Here is a 17270-nt window from a genome sequence, read left to right as displayed (position 1 = left end):
CACTGAAAATTGACCACATCTGATCAGGCCTTCAGTACATCAGGTGTATCTCATTTCTTGAGACACTAACAAGTCAGGAAAATACAAATAGCCCCAAATGACCCCTTTTTAGAAAGTAGACATTCCAACGTATTAAGTAAATAGCATGGTGAGTTTTTTTAAGTTGTAATTTTTTCCCAAAATTCTTTGCAAAATTAAGATTTTTTTTACAAAATTGTCATATTATCAGGTTATTTCTCACACACAGCATATGCATACAACAAATTACACCACAAAATACATTCTGCTACTCTTCCCGAGTATGGCGATACCACATGTGTGAGACTTACACAGCTTGGCCACATACAGAGGACCAACATTGAAGTAGCACCTTCAGGCGTTCTACGAGCAAAAGTGACACATCTCATTTCACAACCACCTATTACAATTTTGAAGGCCCTGGAGCACCAGGACAATGGAATTGCCCACAAAATGACCCCATTTTTGAAAGCTAACACCCCAACGTATAATCTATGAGGCATAATGCGTCTTTTGAACGGTTCATTTTTTTACAGAAGTTTTTGGAAAATGTGGAAAAAAAATGAAAACGCATTTTGTTTTATACAAAGTTGTCAATTTATAAGATATTTCTAACACATAGGATGTATATAGCAAAAATTACACCCCAAAACACATTCTGCTACTCTTCCCGAGTATGGAGATCGCACATGTGTAGGACTTTTACACAGCCTGGTCACATAGAGAGGCCGAACATTGAAGTAGTACCTTCAGGCGTTCTACGAGCATAAATTACACATCTCATTTCATTCCTACCCATCACACTTTTGAAGGTCCAGGAACACCAGGACAATGGAATTACCCACAAAATGACCCCATTTTGGAAAGCAAACACCCCAATGTATATATTTTATGAGGCATGGGCTGCAAATAGGTACTCGGGTACTCTGATGGGCTGCGGTTAGGTACTCGGGTACTCTGATGGGCTGGTGGCAGGTACTTGAGTACGCCGATGGCCTGGTGTCAGGTACTCAAGTACTCTGATGGTCTGGTGACAGGTACTCGGGTACTCTGATGGGCTGTGACAGGTACTCGAGTACTCTGATGGGCTGTGACAGGTACTCGAGTACCTCTGATGGGCTGTGACAGATACTCGGATGGACTGTGACAGGTACTCGGGTACTCTGATGGACTGTGAGTGACAGGTACTATGATGGGTGTTGACAGGTCCTCTTTATTGGGGGGGGGGGCAATCAGTGTGGTTGGTGTACACTGTAAGCGGTAACGAGATGTTACCGCAATCAGGTACTCAGATGGACTGACAGGTACTCAGGTACTCAGATGAACTGTGACAGGTATTCAGGTACTTATATGGACTTTGATAGGTACTCAGATGGAATGTGACAGGTACTCGGATACTCTGATGGGCTGTGACAGGTACTTGGGTAGTCTGATGGGCTGTGACAGGTACTCGGGTAGTCTGATGGGCTGTGACAGGTACTCGGGTACTCAGATGGACTGTGACAGGTACTCGGGTACTCAGATGGACTGTGACAGTACTCGGGTACTCAGACGGACTGTGACAGGTACTCTGATGGGCTGTGACAGGTACTCGGGTACTCTGATGGGCTGTGACAGGTACTCGAGTACTCTGATGGGCTGTGACAGGTACTCGGGTACTCTGATGGGCTGTGACAGGTACTCGGATGGACTGTGACAGGTACTCGGGTACTCAGATGGACTGTGACAGTACTCGGGTACTCAGATGGACTGTGACGGGTACTCTGATGGGCTGTGACAGGTACTCTAGTACTCTGATGGGCTGTGACAGGTACTCGGGTACTCTGATGGACTGTGAGTGACAGGTACTCGGGTACTCTGATGGACTGTGAGTGACAGGTACTATGATGGGTGTTGACAGGTCCTCTTTATTGGGGGGGGGCAATCAGTGTGGTTGGTGTACACTGTAAGCGGTAACGAGATGTTACCGCAATCTCCTCCTCACACACGATCAGTGTGTGAGGAGGAGAACCCGGTAACATCCCGTTACCGCGGTTTGTTTACATTTAGTGATCGGCTGTGAAACAATCACAGCCGATCACGTGGGTAAACAGCTGGCCAATGGCTGTTTATCAGCGCCAGTGACGAGCAGTTTTCCCGGGAACATGCCGCCACCAACGCCCAGAGCGCTCGCGAACGCGCCATGCACAGTGGGGGTTTAACCATCTGTGATCGGCCATGATCATGTGGTAAACAGCCAAACCCAATGGCTGTTCTACCCCCTCGGTGGCGAGCGGTGTCTCCGTGACATGCCGCCACCAAAGGAACAGGGATGCGCGCGCACGATCGCGCGCATTCCCTGTTTAAATGGGAAGCCGTCATATGACGCCCTCCCGCCACAGCCGGCAGTCGGAAAGCAGTTAATGGGCCTATCTGAAGGTTAGGGGCCAGGAGCTGCAGCTCCAATAGCCCCTATGTTAATCCGGCCTGGGATCCCACAGTGGAGACAGAAGAAGGATGTATGGACAGCGCTGGACTGAGAGATCCCCCGTCGCTGGATATGATCATCCATCGCTGGACCCCGGAGATCCGTCGCTGGATAGCAAGAGTGGATTAGCACCGCTGGAATCTTTTTTTTTATTTTTTTTATTTTTAATAAAGGAATTTAAAAAAAAAGTGTGTTTGTCTTATTTAACCATTTTGACACTTTCTTTGTGAAATGGTAGGGGTACTTTTGTACCCCCTTACCATTTCAAACAGGGGGGGGCCGGGATCTGGGGGTCCCCTTGTTAAAGGGGGATTCCAGATTCTGATAAGCCCCCCGCCCGCAGACCCTCACAACCACCGGCCAGGGTTGTGAGGATGAGGCCCTTGTCCTCATCAACATGGGGACAAGGTGCTTTGAGGGGTCACAGACCCCCAAAGCATCCTCCCAATGTTGAGGGTATGTGGCCTGGTACGGTTCAGGAGGGAGGGGGGGCGCTCTCTCGTCCCCCCCTCTTTTCCTGCGGCCTGCCAGGTTGCGTGCTCGGATAAAGGGTCTGGTATGGATTTTTAGGGGGACCCCCACGTCAATTTTTTTTTAAATTTGATGCGGGGTTCCCCTTAATATCCATATCAGACCTGAAGGGTCTGGTATGGATATTTAGGGGGACCCCCACGTCAATTTTTTTTTAAAATTTGACACAGGGTTCCCCTTAATATCCATGTCAGACCTGAAGGGCCTGGTAATTGAATTTAGGGGAACCCCCACGCTTTTTTTTTTTTTTTTTTTTATAATCAATAAATGAAAACTCATTGAGTGTTCTCTGTATTACGGGGAGCCGACAATTTAGCCGCAAGTGATTTTAAAAGACTTTTTTTCCTGCACAAATGACACTTTGTGCAGGGACAGTTCTAAGCACCAGAAACATGCGCCCCTTCACAGGCATACTATAGATACCCCCCAGCTACGAAATTTAAAGGAATATTACACTTTTATTGTTTGACTTTAATCATTATTAAAATCACTGCTCCTGAAAAAACGGCTGTTTTTAAAACTTTTTTTTGCATTGATCCATGTCCCCTGGGGCAGGACCCGTGTCCCCAAACACTTTTTAGGACAGTAACCTGCATATTACCCTTTAAAATGAGCACTTTAGATTTCTCCCATAGACTTGTATAGGGTGTTCCGGTTTTTCGAATTTGCTGCGAACAGCCCAAATTGTTCACTGTTCGCTGAACAGGCGAACAGGCAATGTTTGAGTAGAACATGAGTTCGACTCGAACTCGAAGCTCATCCCTAGTGCCAAGTTAGCAAGTGCCCATATTTCCTGAACAGATTGGGTCTAAGGCGATATGTCAAAGCGCCATTTGAAACAAAACAATAGCCCTGGAGAGCAGGTCTATGGGCATGATGACATGAGGAACAGTCCAACGCACAAGACTGCTAGATCGCAGGGACTGATCTTGTGCTAAAAGGATCAGAGGATTGGGTAAGTATCCCAGCAGGAAATAGTTGTTCCCCCGTGATCCAGCAGTGGACTGTTTCTGATGTCTTCACGTCCAGAGCAGGTCTATGGGTGTGATGACGTCAGGAACAGTCCAGCGCACAAGACTGCTAGGCCGCAGGGGTGGGGGGTCAGGACCCACAGGGACTGGTCTTGTGCTAAAAGGATCAGAGGATTGGGTAAGTATCCCAGCAGGAAATAGTTGTTCCCCTGTGTTCCAGCAGTGGACTGCTTCTGATGTCTTCACGTCCAGAGTAGGTCTATGGGCGTGATGATGTCAGGAACAGTCCAGTGCACAAGACTGCTAGACCGCAGGGGTGGGGGTCAGTACCCACGGGGACTGGTCTTGTGCTAAAAGGATCAGAGGATTGGATAAGTATATCTCTGCTCCCCTAGACAAAAAAGAGCAGTTGCAATGTTAGCACAGCCCCACTGCATGGGAAAAAAACTGCCCAGACTTCAGTTTTACAGTTTATGTGAGATAAGAAGACCAAACAGAGAGTATGGGCCAGTGTCAACATGCTTTTGTTTGCTTCTCTTTCTTTTGCTACCCTTCCCATACAAATCTTTGGTAATGCAAAAGCAGAAAAGATTCTGCCTCTAGCTGGGGCGTGTGCTCCAGTAGATAGAGCAAGAAGAAACAATATTATGAGTCATGAATATTTATTTCACCCCACCCAATCACTAAATGTCAGTGATGTAGGTTAGAGAAGGAGATAAATATTCAGAGAAACCCTTCTAGAAGTGTCCTTTAGCTTCCCAGGCTTGTCCTTAAAGCGGGATTCCACCCTAAAGTGGAACTTCCGCTGATCGGAACCCTCCCCCCCTCCGGTGTCACAATTGGCACCTTTCAGGGGGGAGGGGGGTGCAGATACCTGTCAAAGACAGGTATTTACACCCACTTCCGGGCATAGACTCCCACGGGAGTCTATGCCTCTTCCTGTCCCTGCGCGCTGTCTGCTGGGACACACACGGGTCCCAGAGACAGCGCGGACAATTCCTATTGCGCTGCCCGACTCGCGCATGCGCAGTAACGAACCGGGAAGTGAAGCCGCAGCGCTTCACTTCCTGATTCCCTCACCTAAAATGGTGGCAGCAGCAGCCGAGAGCCGAGCGATCGATCGGCCTCGGCTGCCGACATCGCTGGACCCAGGGACAGGTAAGTGTCCATTTATTAAAAGTCAGCAGCTGCAGTATTTGTAGCTGTTGGCTTTTAATATTTTTTTCCACAGTGAAATCCCTCTTTAACCACTTTCAGACCGGACCATTTTGCTGGTAAATGACCAGAGGTCTTTTTACACTTTGGCACTGCGCTGCTTTAACTGGTAATTGCGCGGTCATGCAATGTTGTACCCAAACAAAATTTGCGTCCTTTTCTTCCCACAAATAGAGCTTTCTTTTGATGGTATTTGATTGCCTCTGCGATTTTTATTTTTTGCGATATAAACGTAAAAAGACCGCAAATTTTGAAAAAAAATGATATTTTCTACTTTTTGTTATTAGAAAAATCCACTCAACTCAATTTTAGTCATACATTTAGGCCAAAATGTATTCAGCCACATGTCTTTGGTAAAAAAAAAGTCAATAATTGTATATTTATTGGTTTGCGCAAAAGTTGTCACATCTACAAACTAAGGTACGTTTTCTGGAATTTACGCAGCTTTTAGTTTACGACTGCCTATCTCATTTCTTGAGGTGCTAAAATGGCAGGGCAGTACAAAACCCCCCCAAATGACCCCATTTTGGAAAGTAGACCCCCTAAGGAAATTGATAAGAGGCATGTTGAGCCCATTGAATATTTTATTTTTTTGCCTCAAGCGATTGAATAATGACAAAAAAAAAAATTTTTTTTTTTTTTTACACAAAGTTGTCACTAAATGATATATTGCTCACACATGCTATGGGCGTATGTGAAATGACACCCCAAAATAAATTCTGCTGCTTCTCCTGAGTACGGGGATACCACATATGTGGGACTTTTTGGGAGCCTAGCCGCGTACGGGGCCCCGAAAACCAAGCACCGCCTTCAGGCTTTCTAAGGGCGTAAATTTTTGAGTTCACTTCTCACTACCTATTACAGTTTTGAAGGCCATAAAATGCCAAGATGGCACAAAACCCCCACAAATGACCCCATTTTAGAAAGTAGACACCCCAAGCTATTTGCTGAGAGGCATGTTGAGTTCATGGAATATTTTATATTTTGCCACAAGTTGCGGGAAAATTACAAACTTTTTTTTTTTTTTTTTTTTTTTAACAAAGTTGTCACTAAATGATATATTGCTCATGCATGCCATGGGCATATGTGAAATGACACCCCAAAATAAATTCTGCTGCTTCTCCTGAGTACGGGGATACCACATATGTGGGACTTTTTGGGAGCCTAGCCGCGTACGGGGCCCCGAAAACCAAGCACCGCCTTCAGGCTTTCTAAGGGCGTAAATTTTTGAGTTCACTTCTCACTACCTATTACAGTTTTGAAGGCCATAAAATGCCAAGATGGCACAAAACCCCCACAAATGACCCCATTTTAGAAAGTAGACACCCCAAGCTATTTGCTGAGAGGCATGTTGAGTCCATGGAATATTTTATATTTTGCCACAAGTTGCGGGAAAATTACAAACTTTTTTTTTTTTTTTTTTCACAAAGTTGTCACTAAATGATATATTGCTCACGCATGCCATGGGCATATGTGAAATGACACCCCAAAATAAATTCTGCTGCTTCTCCTGAGTACGGGGATACCACATATGTGGGACTTTTTGGGAGCCTAGCCGCGTACGGGGCCCCGAAAACCAAGCACCGCCTTCAGGCTTTCTAAGGGCGTTACAGTTTTGAAGGCCATAAAATGCCAAGATGGCACAAACCCCCCCAAATGACCCCATTTTGGAAAGTAGACACCCCTAAATTTAGGGGTACACTAGTGAGACTAGGTAATAAATGGCGGGTGCCCTGAAACTATAAAAAAAATAACTAACCAACCAGCGTCACCTGTAACAGTTATATGGTGATCACTGGTGAAAGGGTTTACTAGGGGGCAATTAGGGGGCTTTATGCGGTAGTATATGGGGGTCCCTGGCGCTATAAAAAGCTGCAGCGAACCTAAATACCTACCTGCCTAACTAGCGTCACCTGTGACACTAATACAGCGATCAGAAAAACGATCGCTTATTAGGCTGGGTTCACACTGGAGCGATGCGGGAACGCCACGAATGCGCGGCGGGTTCCCGCATCGCATGCCTCCCGGCGGCAGTTCACACTGCCCTATGCGAACTGCTGGGAGTGTCAGTGAAATGTTACTGACACCCCCAGATCAGTTCGCATATCGCAGTGCGATCTGCAAACTCGGATCGCATGGTGTGAACACCCATGCGATCCGATTCTGCTGCGGGCCAAAAAAAGGGTCCCGTGCGAATTTGCGGCGGGTGCGGCGGGTGCGGCGAATGGCTGAACTCGAATCGCACAGAGATCGGATGTGATTTGCACTGCAGTGCGGTGCGAATCACATCCGTTCTCATAAACCGCTGCAATGTGAACCCAGCCTTAGTGACACTGGCGACGGGGGGTGATCACGGGGTTAAACCTTTATTGGGGGGGTTAGGGGGGTACCTTAGAACTAAAGGGGGCTAACCCTAACTGCCCTAACAGTTATTAGTCACAAATGACACCCGCCGGGTGATCAGGGGGTTAAACCTTTATTAGGTAATAAATGGCGGGTGCCCTGAAACTATAAAAAAATAACTAACCAACCAGCGTCACCTGTAACAGTTATATGGTGATCACTGGTGAAAGGGTTAACTAGGGGGCAATCAGGGGGCTTTATGCGGTAGTATATGGGGGTCCCTGGCGCTATAAAAAGCTGCGGCGAACCTAAATACCTACCTGCCTAACTAGCGTCACCTGTGCCACTAATACGGCGATCAGAAAAATTATCGCTTATTAGGCTGGGTTCACACTGGAGCGATGCGGGAACGCACGAATCCGCGGCGGGTTCCCGCATCGCATGCCTCCCGGCGGCAGTTCACACTGCCCTATGCGAACTGCTGGGAGTGTCAGTGAAATGTTACTGACACCCCCAGATCAGTTCGCATATCGCAGTGCGATCTGCAAACTCGGATCGCATGGTGTGAACACCCATGCGATCCGATTCTGCTGCGGGCCAAAAAAAGGGTCCCGTGCGAATTTGCGGCGGGTGCGGCGGGTGTGGCGGGTGCGGCGGGTGCGGCGAATGGCTGAACTCGAATCGCACAGAGATCGGATGTGATTTGCACTGCAGTGCGGTGCGAATCACATTCGTTCTCATAAACTGCTGCAATGTGAACCCAGCCTTAGTGACACTGGCGACGGGGGGTGATCACGGGGTTAAACCTTTATTGGGGGGGTTAGGGGGGTACATTAGAACTAAAGGGGGCTAACTCTAACTGCCCTAACAGTTATTACAGTCACAAATGACACCAATGCAAAAAAAAAAAAATGACATTGGTGTCACTGTGACTGGGGGGCAGGGGTAATTGGGGGGGTGATCGGGGGGTAAAGGGGGGGTGTGAGTGTGCCTGGCATGTTCTACTGTGTGTGTAGAGTGTTGGTGCAACTCACCGATCCGCTCTCCTCCGTGTCGGAACGGAAAATACCGACACGGAGGAGAGAATACATCACTTCCTCTCCTGTGTTTACATTACAGGAGAGGAAGTGATGTCACCGGGGATTTCTATTCGTCGGGAGCGATCGCGAGGGGGTGGCCATGAATGAATGGCCGCCCCCTCGTCCCGGATCGCTCCCGGACGAAAACCGACCGCCGCAGGCACCGGGCGGGGGCCCGATCGGGCCCCCGACCCGCGGGAGGCAAGGGACGTACATGTATGTCCTTATGCCTGCCCGTGCCATTGTACCGACGTACATCGGCGTGCGGCGGTCGGCAACTGGTTAAGAGGATGTGATATTTGACGATCCTCCAACCTTGCCCAATTTTGCCTTGATGTGCTGCTAGATGGGTCTCTGTGTAAGCCCTTGTACACACGGTTGGAGAATCCGTCGGAATGTGTCCTATCGGACCGTGTTGTCGGATAATCCGACTGTGTGTGGTATGCATCGGACTGATTCCGTCGGAATATCCGTCTGACCCAATTTTCCACCTTGTTGGAAATATTTTCAGACAAACTGGTCCGATCGGACATACTCCGATCATGTGTAGAGAATTTTGATCGGACCAAGTGCCACGCATGCTCAGATCAATTCAAACATCAAAGCTATTGGCTACTAGCCTGAATTTAGTCCCATCGTAACGAAATTTCGTCATCACGTTCTGAAAGATCGGATTTTTCGACAACTTTGTCCGACCGTGTGTATGCAACAGTTTCGGACAAAATCCGACGGATTTGGTTGTCGAAATCTCCGACCGTGTGTACAGGGGCTTAGAAATTCTGTATATAGCCCTATAGAAAAGACATATAGTGCACCGTGCACATGGGCTTTGCTGCTTAACTGCAGACAGAAAACAGGGGCTTTAATATAGAGAAAATGCAGAGTTCTATCATAGATGCAGCTAAATACATATGAACACTGCTGGTTGATGTAGTTGTTGCACAAAATACATGAACAATGTATTCCAACACTATGCCTCCTTGTCCTTGTTCCTAAATCCCTAAGAGTGCAAATAGACAAGTCAAAGGCAGGTCAACTGCACTTGCAATGAACTCAAAGCATTTCAGAAGCCCATAACACAAGCCCTAACTATGTCACTGACTCACCAAAGATGTCATGTTGTCTTGGAGTAAGAAACTTCTTACAGGCATATGGCAATCGGACGTCCCATGCTAAGCTGTACCAGGTGTTATTTGATGTTGTGTCAAGGACTCCACATTGTTTCTGCCCCGTCGAATATGGTTTAGAATCTGCACATTAAATCATAGATTGAAATCAACCAAATCATGATACATTTCATTATCGTTACTTAATAATGAGCAGCAGTTAGACACAAATCCATAGACATTCAAATTATACATGTCATATACATATATTGGGACACCTGCCTTTACACGCACATGAACTTTAATGGCATCCTAGTCTTAGTCCGTAGGGTTCAATATTGAGTTGGCCCACTGTTTGCAGCTATAACAGCTTTAACTCCTCTGGGAAGGCTGTCCACAAGGTTTAGGAGTGTGTCTATGGCAGTGATAGCAAACTTATGGCACGCGTGCCATAGCTGGCACGCAGAGCCCTCTCTGTGGGCACACAAGCTATAAGTTGCTGGATCGCTACCCCCTCCTGGCAGTCGAATCTCGGAAACTTGGAAGAGCTTGACAAAGGAGCACACACTGACTGGCCATCGCCAGTGCGTATGCTCAGAAACGCTTTGCGGCTTGTCCAGTGACGTCATTGTGCCTGACGCTGTGCTCCAAGAGTGTTCCAGCCCCTTTTCATGGATCCTTCTACACATACAGCCGGCTTCGAGACCCAGCAGAGTGGTGTCACCAGCAGCACAGTGCACCTTGTTGTTCCACAGGACTTTGGACAATATTATCTGCCTATATCTGTCTACAAAAATGCGAGTTGCTCTCCTACATTTATTTGTTTAATAAATAATTTTTTTTTTAACAGTCTGCACTTAGAGGCGCCTCTATATCCTTCTCTCTTGCATGTTACCTGCTTCAACATCCCCCTGAGGCTTGACCTGAGCTATGGACTTATATACAGCCATATAGACATTTGAGAACATTTCTATCATTTGATGGCCTGCCCATATGTGATCTGTCAATTAGAAATTCTGTCTGATTGTCATATTTAGCTTTATGCAGATGGTGAAAAAAAAGGGTATATTTTAAAAAACCAGGGGCGGCCTATCCATTAAGGGCACACAGGTGCCCCTTCCCCCTATTCAGGGTGGGTGTTTTTTGAAGCACTGGTTAGAGCCAGAGGCTATAATAGGCTTCAAAATAGGGTCGGCTTGGGGCGCAGAGAATGCACTCGGAGCTCACTCAGGTGTGTTACAACACCGAGTGAATATTCGCTGTTGTAACACTGATCCTCCTCTCGGCCAACCGGGAAGCGGGTTTTGATACCCATCATCCTATTGGCTGAAAGGACAGGCGATCCTATTGGATGCCTAGGAGGAGGGGAGGAGCCACAAGCTGGAAAGCCGCTGATGAAGGAGAGGACACGGCGCCGATGCATGCTTCCCCCAACTGCTACCGGGGGTTGTTAGCCACCCCCCCAAAAAAACACCAGCCACCACTGTTAACAACCACTGCGCCAGTTCCTATTGTTTGTTGAACCTCAAACTGTCTGATCGACAATGCACAATTCGTAAACCACCTATCCCTGCTACCTTCCCACCTAGTGGTGGACTGTCCTCAAGTGTTGGCACTTTGAAACAAATGTGTTGCAAATGTGTTGCAGTTTGGGCACTCGGGCTGAAAAAGGTTCACCATCACTGGTCTATGGGAATGTTTGACCATTCTTCCAGAAGCGCATTTGTGAGGTCAGGCACTGATGTTGGATGAGGAGTCCTGGCTTGCAGTCTCCACTCTAATTCACCCCAAAGGTGTTCTATAGGTTTGAGATCAGCACTCTGTGCAGGCCAATCAAGTTCCTCCGCCCAAACTTGCTCAGCCATGTCTTTATGGACCTGGCTTTGTGCACTGATCCAAATCATTTGGTGGAAGGGGGATTATGGCATGGGGTTGTTTTTCAGGGGTTGGGCTTGGCCCCTTAGTTCCAGTGAAGGGAACTATTAAGGCATCAGCATACCAAGAGGTTGTGGACAATTTCATGCTCCCAAAGTAGTGGAAACAGTTTAGGATGGCACCTTTCTGTTCAAACATGACTGTGCACCAGTGCACAAAGCAAGGTCCATAAAGACATCGATGAGTGAATGTGGGGTGGAGGAACTTGACTGGCCTGCACAAAGTCCTGACCTCAACCTGATAGAACACCTTTGGGATGAATTAAAGCGAAGACTGCGAACCAGGCATTCTCGTCCACATCAGTGCCTGACCTCACAAATTCTCTTTTGGAAGAATGGTCAAACATTCCCATAGACACACTCCTAAACCTTGTGGGCAGCCTTCCCAGAAGAGTTGAAGCTGTTATAGCTGCAAAGGGTGGGCCAACTCAATTTTGAACTCTACGGACTAAGACTGGGATGCCATTAAAGTTCAGGTGCATGTAAAGGTAGGTAGGTGTCCCAATACTTTTTGTAATATAGTGTATAAGTCATTATTTTACCAATGATACATCAGTCAACCATTAATTCACAATTGTGGTAAAAACATTTCCAATAATCTTTTACTTGGCAGATCACTTTTGGATTGGCATGTTCCTTTAAGTGAATGTAAACCCTAACAACAAACTCCCCTTCTTTGCTCTATTTTCTTCTGTTAAAGAAAAAGTCCACTTTCCTAAAAAAGCAATTAATACAGCATGTAAAATGGTTACACAAACCGTGTATTTAATTCAAAATAATTAAAAATGACCTTTCCATTGCAATGACCTTTCCAATCTGCAGCCCCTGTAATTTTCTAAACCTGCAGGCGTTCTGTACACAGAATGCCCCCAGAAATGTCAGTTTCTGCTTGTGCGATTGGCACACTGATTTTCTCAGATGCCTGCACTCTCAACTCTCAATACTTCAGAAGGTTCAAATTCTTTGAGTCTGAACTCTGCTGTCTTAAAGCACTACAGTTCCAGGAACAGTCCTCAGGCATATAAAAGAAAAATGTCTCTTATGCCCCGTACACACGAGCGGACTTTTCGACATCCAAACTCCGACGGACTGAGTCCGGCGGACTATCCGATCGTGTGTGGGCTGCAACGGACTTTAGCGAAGCTAAAGTCTGACGGACTTTAGAAATGAAGCATGCTTTAAATTTTCCCGACGGAACTCCGCCGGACCCGGTCCCCTTTGAAAAATCCGCTCGTGTGTGTGCTACTCCGACGGACTAAAACCGACGCTAGGGCAGCTATTGGCTACTGTCTAGGAACTTCCTACGTCGAATCCAGTCGTACGTCATCACGTTCGACTCCGTCGGAGTTTGGTGTGATGGTGTGTGGTCAAGTCCGTTCGGTCGAAAAGTCCGCCAGAACTCCGTCGGAACTCCGGCGGAACTCCGGCGGAACTCCTTTGGAGGTCTGTCAGACTTAATCCCTCTCGTGTGTACGGGGCATAAGTCTAGGTTCACATTGGAACTGAGAGATCAAATGGCATGACAAGTCGCAGCCTATTGGAGGCAATGACACTGTTATTTTTTTTTGTTGAACTGGATGGACTAGATGTTTTAATCAGTGTGACACCAATTTTGCAGCGCCACACCAATTTGCAAAAGTAGTTCCTGCACTACTTTTGCCGATTTAAGGTGCGACTTCAATAGACATCTGTGTATGAAGCCACACAGATGTCTATCAAGTAGCACCGGAAATCGCTCTGACCTTGCTACTTTCAAATCACGCTACTTCAAGTGAAGTAGTGTGATTGGAAAGTAGCATCAATGTGAACCAGGGCTAAAAGAGAGAAGCCTTAAAGTGATTGTAAAGTCTAGTTTTTTTTTTTTTTTAAATAACAAACATGTTATATTTACCTGCTCTGTGTAGTAGTTTTGCACAGAGCAGCCCGGATCCTCCTCTTCCCGGGTCCCTCTTTGCTGCTCCTAGCCCCTCCCTCCTGCTGAGTGCTCCCACAGCAAGCAGCTTGCTATGGGGGCACCCGAGCCAAGTCACTGCTCCTCAGGGGCGGACTGACAACTCATGGGGCCCCCGGGCAATAGGAGATTATGGGGGCCCCAGGCAATCAGACTTTATGGGGCCACACAGTATACACAAACACAAACACACACACACACACACACACACACACACAGTATACAATCACACAGTATACACAGACATGTTTCTATTGGCTGAGAAGGTACTGGAGAGGTGGGGCAGCTATAATCTCTGGATTTTTAGACCAAAAGGATGTCGGTAAGGGACATTTCAGAGACAGATCTCTACTTTCCCTGGTTTTACTGAGGCTGGCAACCCTGATGGGGACCCCTAGTGGCATGGGGCCCTCGGGCAGTGCCCGAGTGGCCCAATGGTCAGTCCGCCCCTGCTGCTCCTTGTGTCCATTCAGACACAGAGCTGTAATTTGGCCATGCCCACTTTCTCCTGATTGTCTAACTGACTTTGATTGACAGGTGCAGGAGCCAATGCCGTCGCTGCTGTGTCTCAGCCAATCACAAGGATTTTGTTTAAATTAGAAACAATAGGGAAAACATTTGTGTATACATATAAACACAATTATAAACATACATATAAAAACAATTATAAACATTTATTTTACCCTTCTTTTTTTTTTAAGTGATCACGTTCCCTTCATTCTCAGCTGCATAAGAGCTGAGGGAGAAGAAAGAGCATTACACCGATCTTACCAGTGAATAGCTGTGCAGGGAGGGGGGTTGTCAGGACAAGTCTGATTATTGGCGAGAGCAGGCTGAGTTCCCAGCATAGCTAGAGAACTGACCACAGTGTGCTCTCATGCTTAGTGTGGTCAGTTTTTAATCGGAAAGCAGAGGGACTGGCAGGAACACCAGGGATTTCATACAAAGGAAGCAATAAAAAGAGTGCAGGTTATTTCCTCATACAAGTATATGGTACAGCAGGCACATATCAGGAATATAAAATGTTGGGGTGACATAATTTCATGTGTTTTATATACTGTATATATACAGTGTATCAGTCACACAAGGCTATAGCTTGGTCATCTAGATTAGATGGATATATGATCCTCCACACAAGACTACATGATACCACATAGGGGCTGAGGAATGCTTGGTCTGCTCACGCACTTCCTCCATAAGAAGCTAAATAAACATTTATTCTTGCATAACTTTGTGCAAAGATTTTTAGCTTGTCTGATGTTGCATAACAAACAATGTACCAAAAGATTTTGAAATACTGTAAGGATAGAAAAATACAGATACAGTACTTGATCTCCAGTTGACAAAAGCAAAGGGGGAGCCATCCGACCACTGCCACCCAGAAGTGGTATCCAGCTGATTGAGCCCAATCCATAACACAATTCCAGGATAAGTCAGTCTCTCTGCATTGGGTGAGATAAATAGTAACAGGTCACCCTGAAACATTCTTAGTCTGTTGCCTTTATTTCAATAAATGCAATACCAAATCCTCCCAAAAAAAGTAGATGTATGGTAACTGAATCAGAATGGCTGTCACAATCGTTACTTCCAGGCAAACAACTTAACCACTTGCCTACTGGGCGCTTTTACCCCCTTCCTGCCCAGGCCAATTTTCTGATTGATAGGCAGCACTGATGGTACTGATAGGTGGTACTGATAGGTGCACTGATGGGCACTGGTAGGCGGCACTGATAGGTAACACTATGGAGGAACTGATGGGCACTGGTTAACAACACTGGGCACAGGTTGGCAGCACTGGTGGGCACAGGTTGGTAGCACTGGTAGGAACACATTGGCAGCACTGGTGGGTACACATTGGCAGCACTGGTGGGCATTGTTTGTACTGCACTCATAATCTGGACACTGATAATCAGTGCTCTAATTATCAGTGTACATGTCCCTTTTAGAGAAGCCACTTATCAGCTCTCTTCTCCAATCCTCATGCTGTCAGTTTGAGGAAAGGAGTGCCAATCACCTGCTTCTATTTACATACGTGATCAGCTGTGATTGGACACAGCTGATCACGTGGTAAAGAGCCGCTGATTGGCTCTTTACCTCAATCTGTGATCAGTAGTGTCCTCCAGACACTGTGATCACAGAGCACACCGCCCGCGCCCAACATGCGGTGGGTACAATTAGGACGGCTTCCCAGAACTAGCCATCCACGCTGTTCGGCTATAGCATGGTCGGTAAGTGGTTAAAGTGTCACTAAACCCACATCATAAAAACTATCAATAAATTGTGTATTCCATGCTGTTTATACTCACTCAGTCACTATGAGATTTGTTTTCTGTAATCTGCATAAAAACCTGGTTGAATCTGCTTTTCTCTGTTCTTCTGCCCATGTCCCCAATGCAGTTGGGGATTTTGCAGAGCAGTGTTGGCAGCTCTGCACATGCTCAGTTTCTATGCTGAGCTTATATGCTGAGCTTTTCCTCTCTGTCACATTTGAGCAGCCCATGTGACTATAGAGTCACACATGTGGGTGTATACACAGTGATAAATGACAGCCCGCTCCTTCCCTCCTCCTCCATGTCCACTAACCAGAAAAATACAATGAGGGTGGGATATTACATATAGATTGATTAAGGCTTCACCTCCCCATTATTCTAGGACACAGGTTGGAGGGGCGTGACACAACCTGCGACTGGCATAAAACCCACACCATGTTATTGCAAAAAATAATAACGATTTGATTTCAAATATATATTTGTATGACAATTGAATACAGATTATTGACATTAATCAATTATTTTGTATGCTGTATCCCAAAGACTGTTTTTTTTTAAACATGTGACCAGCAGCAGAGGACTAAAAGCTCCTCCTGCTTATGTTTCCCTGCAGATAGGCTGGTAAAGATCTGGGTCATGTGACAGCTGTATAGCAATTAGGAAAAGGGTACTTAGATATTTTTTCTATTAAAATTACTACAGTGCCATCATCTACATACAGAAACAGACATGACAATGTAAATTAACCCTTTCCCGCCGAGCGTACGCAGATATGCGTACTCGGCTTCCGGGGGTTATACCGGGATGATGCCCGCACCTGCAGGCATCATCCCGGTACCGTTTTTTGCAGCGGGCGATTGGCTATCCAGGCATAACAACCGATGCGGCTAAAAGCCGCTCGGCTGTTATGCCGGAGGAGCGGGAGGGGACGTCCCCCCCTCCCGCCGCCTCTCGTCGCTGTTACCGGTGCTCCCGCTCGATCGGGAGCACTGATCAGTGATCCGACGCCTCCGGCTGCTGCGGAGGAACTGGAACGAAGCCGTAATCGGCTTCGTTCCAGTCTCCTCATCGTAAACACGGAAGCGACGTCATGACGTCACTTCCCGTTTACTCGGCTGCCAATGGCGCCGGTTTTAAAAAAATATCCGGTATTCAGAATCGCCGTTTTCGGCGATCTGAATGCATTGAAGTGTAAAGGAGGGGTGGGGGGTCTTTTAGACCCCCGATCCCTCCATAAAGAGGACCTGTCACCGCCTATTACTGTCACAAGGGATGTTTACATTCCTTGTGACAGCAATAAAAGTGATCAATTAAAAAAAAAACAAAAAAAAAAACAATTTAGTCATTTTAAAATAAATAAAAAAATAAAAAAAAATTTTTAAAGC

General features: G+C 46.6%; 1 protein-coding gene across 1 annotated transcript in view; it reads right to left on the bottom strand.

Moving 5' to 3' along the window:
• The window catches only part of PLA2R1 (phospholipase A2 receptor 1), a 193552-nt gene that overhangs the window by 156041 nt on the left and 20241 nt on the right, over positions 1-17270 (bottom strand). Inside the window, exons 5-6 of the mRNA XM_077447604.1 lie at positions 14944-15057; positions 9731-9874 (exon numbers count right to left, since the gene is read on the bottom strand). Of these exons, the coding sequence (XP_077303730.1) occupies positions 9731-9874; positions 14944-15057 (258 nt within the window). The remainder of the gene's footprint in view (positions 1-9730; positions 9875-14943; positions 15058-17270) is intronic.

The sequence above is a fragment of the Lithobates pipiens genome, unplaced genomic scaffold (assembly GCF_037356315.1).
Source record: "Lithobates pipiens isolate NorthernLeopardFrog02 unplaced genomic scaffold, aLitPip1_a1.2 Scaffold_22, whole genome shotgun sequence".
NCBI classification, from domain to species: Eukaryota; Metazoa; Chordata; class Amphibia; order Anura; family Ranidae; genus Lithobates; species Lithobates pipiens.
The sequence above is the reverse complement of the archived record's forward strand: the minus strand, read 5'-3'. Positions and strand labels throughout refer to the sequence as shown.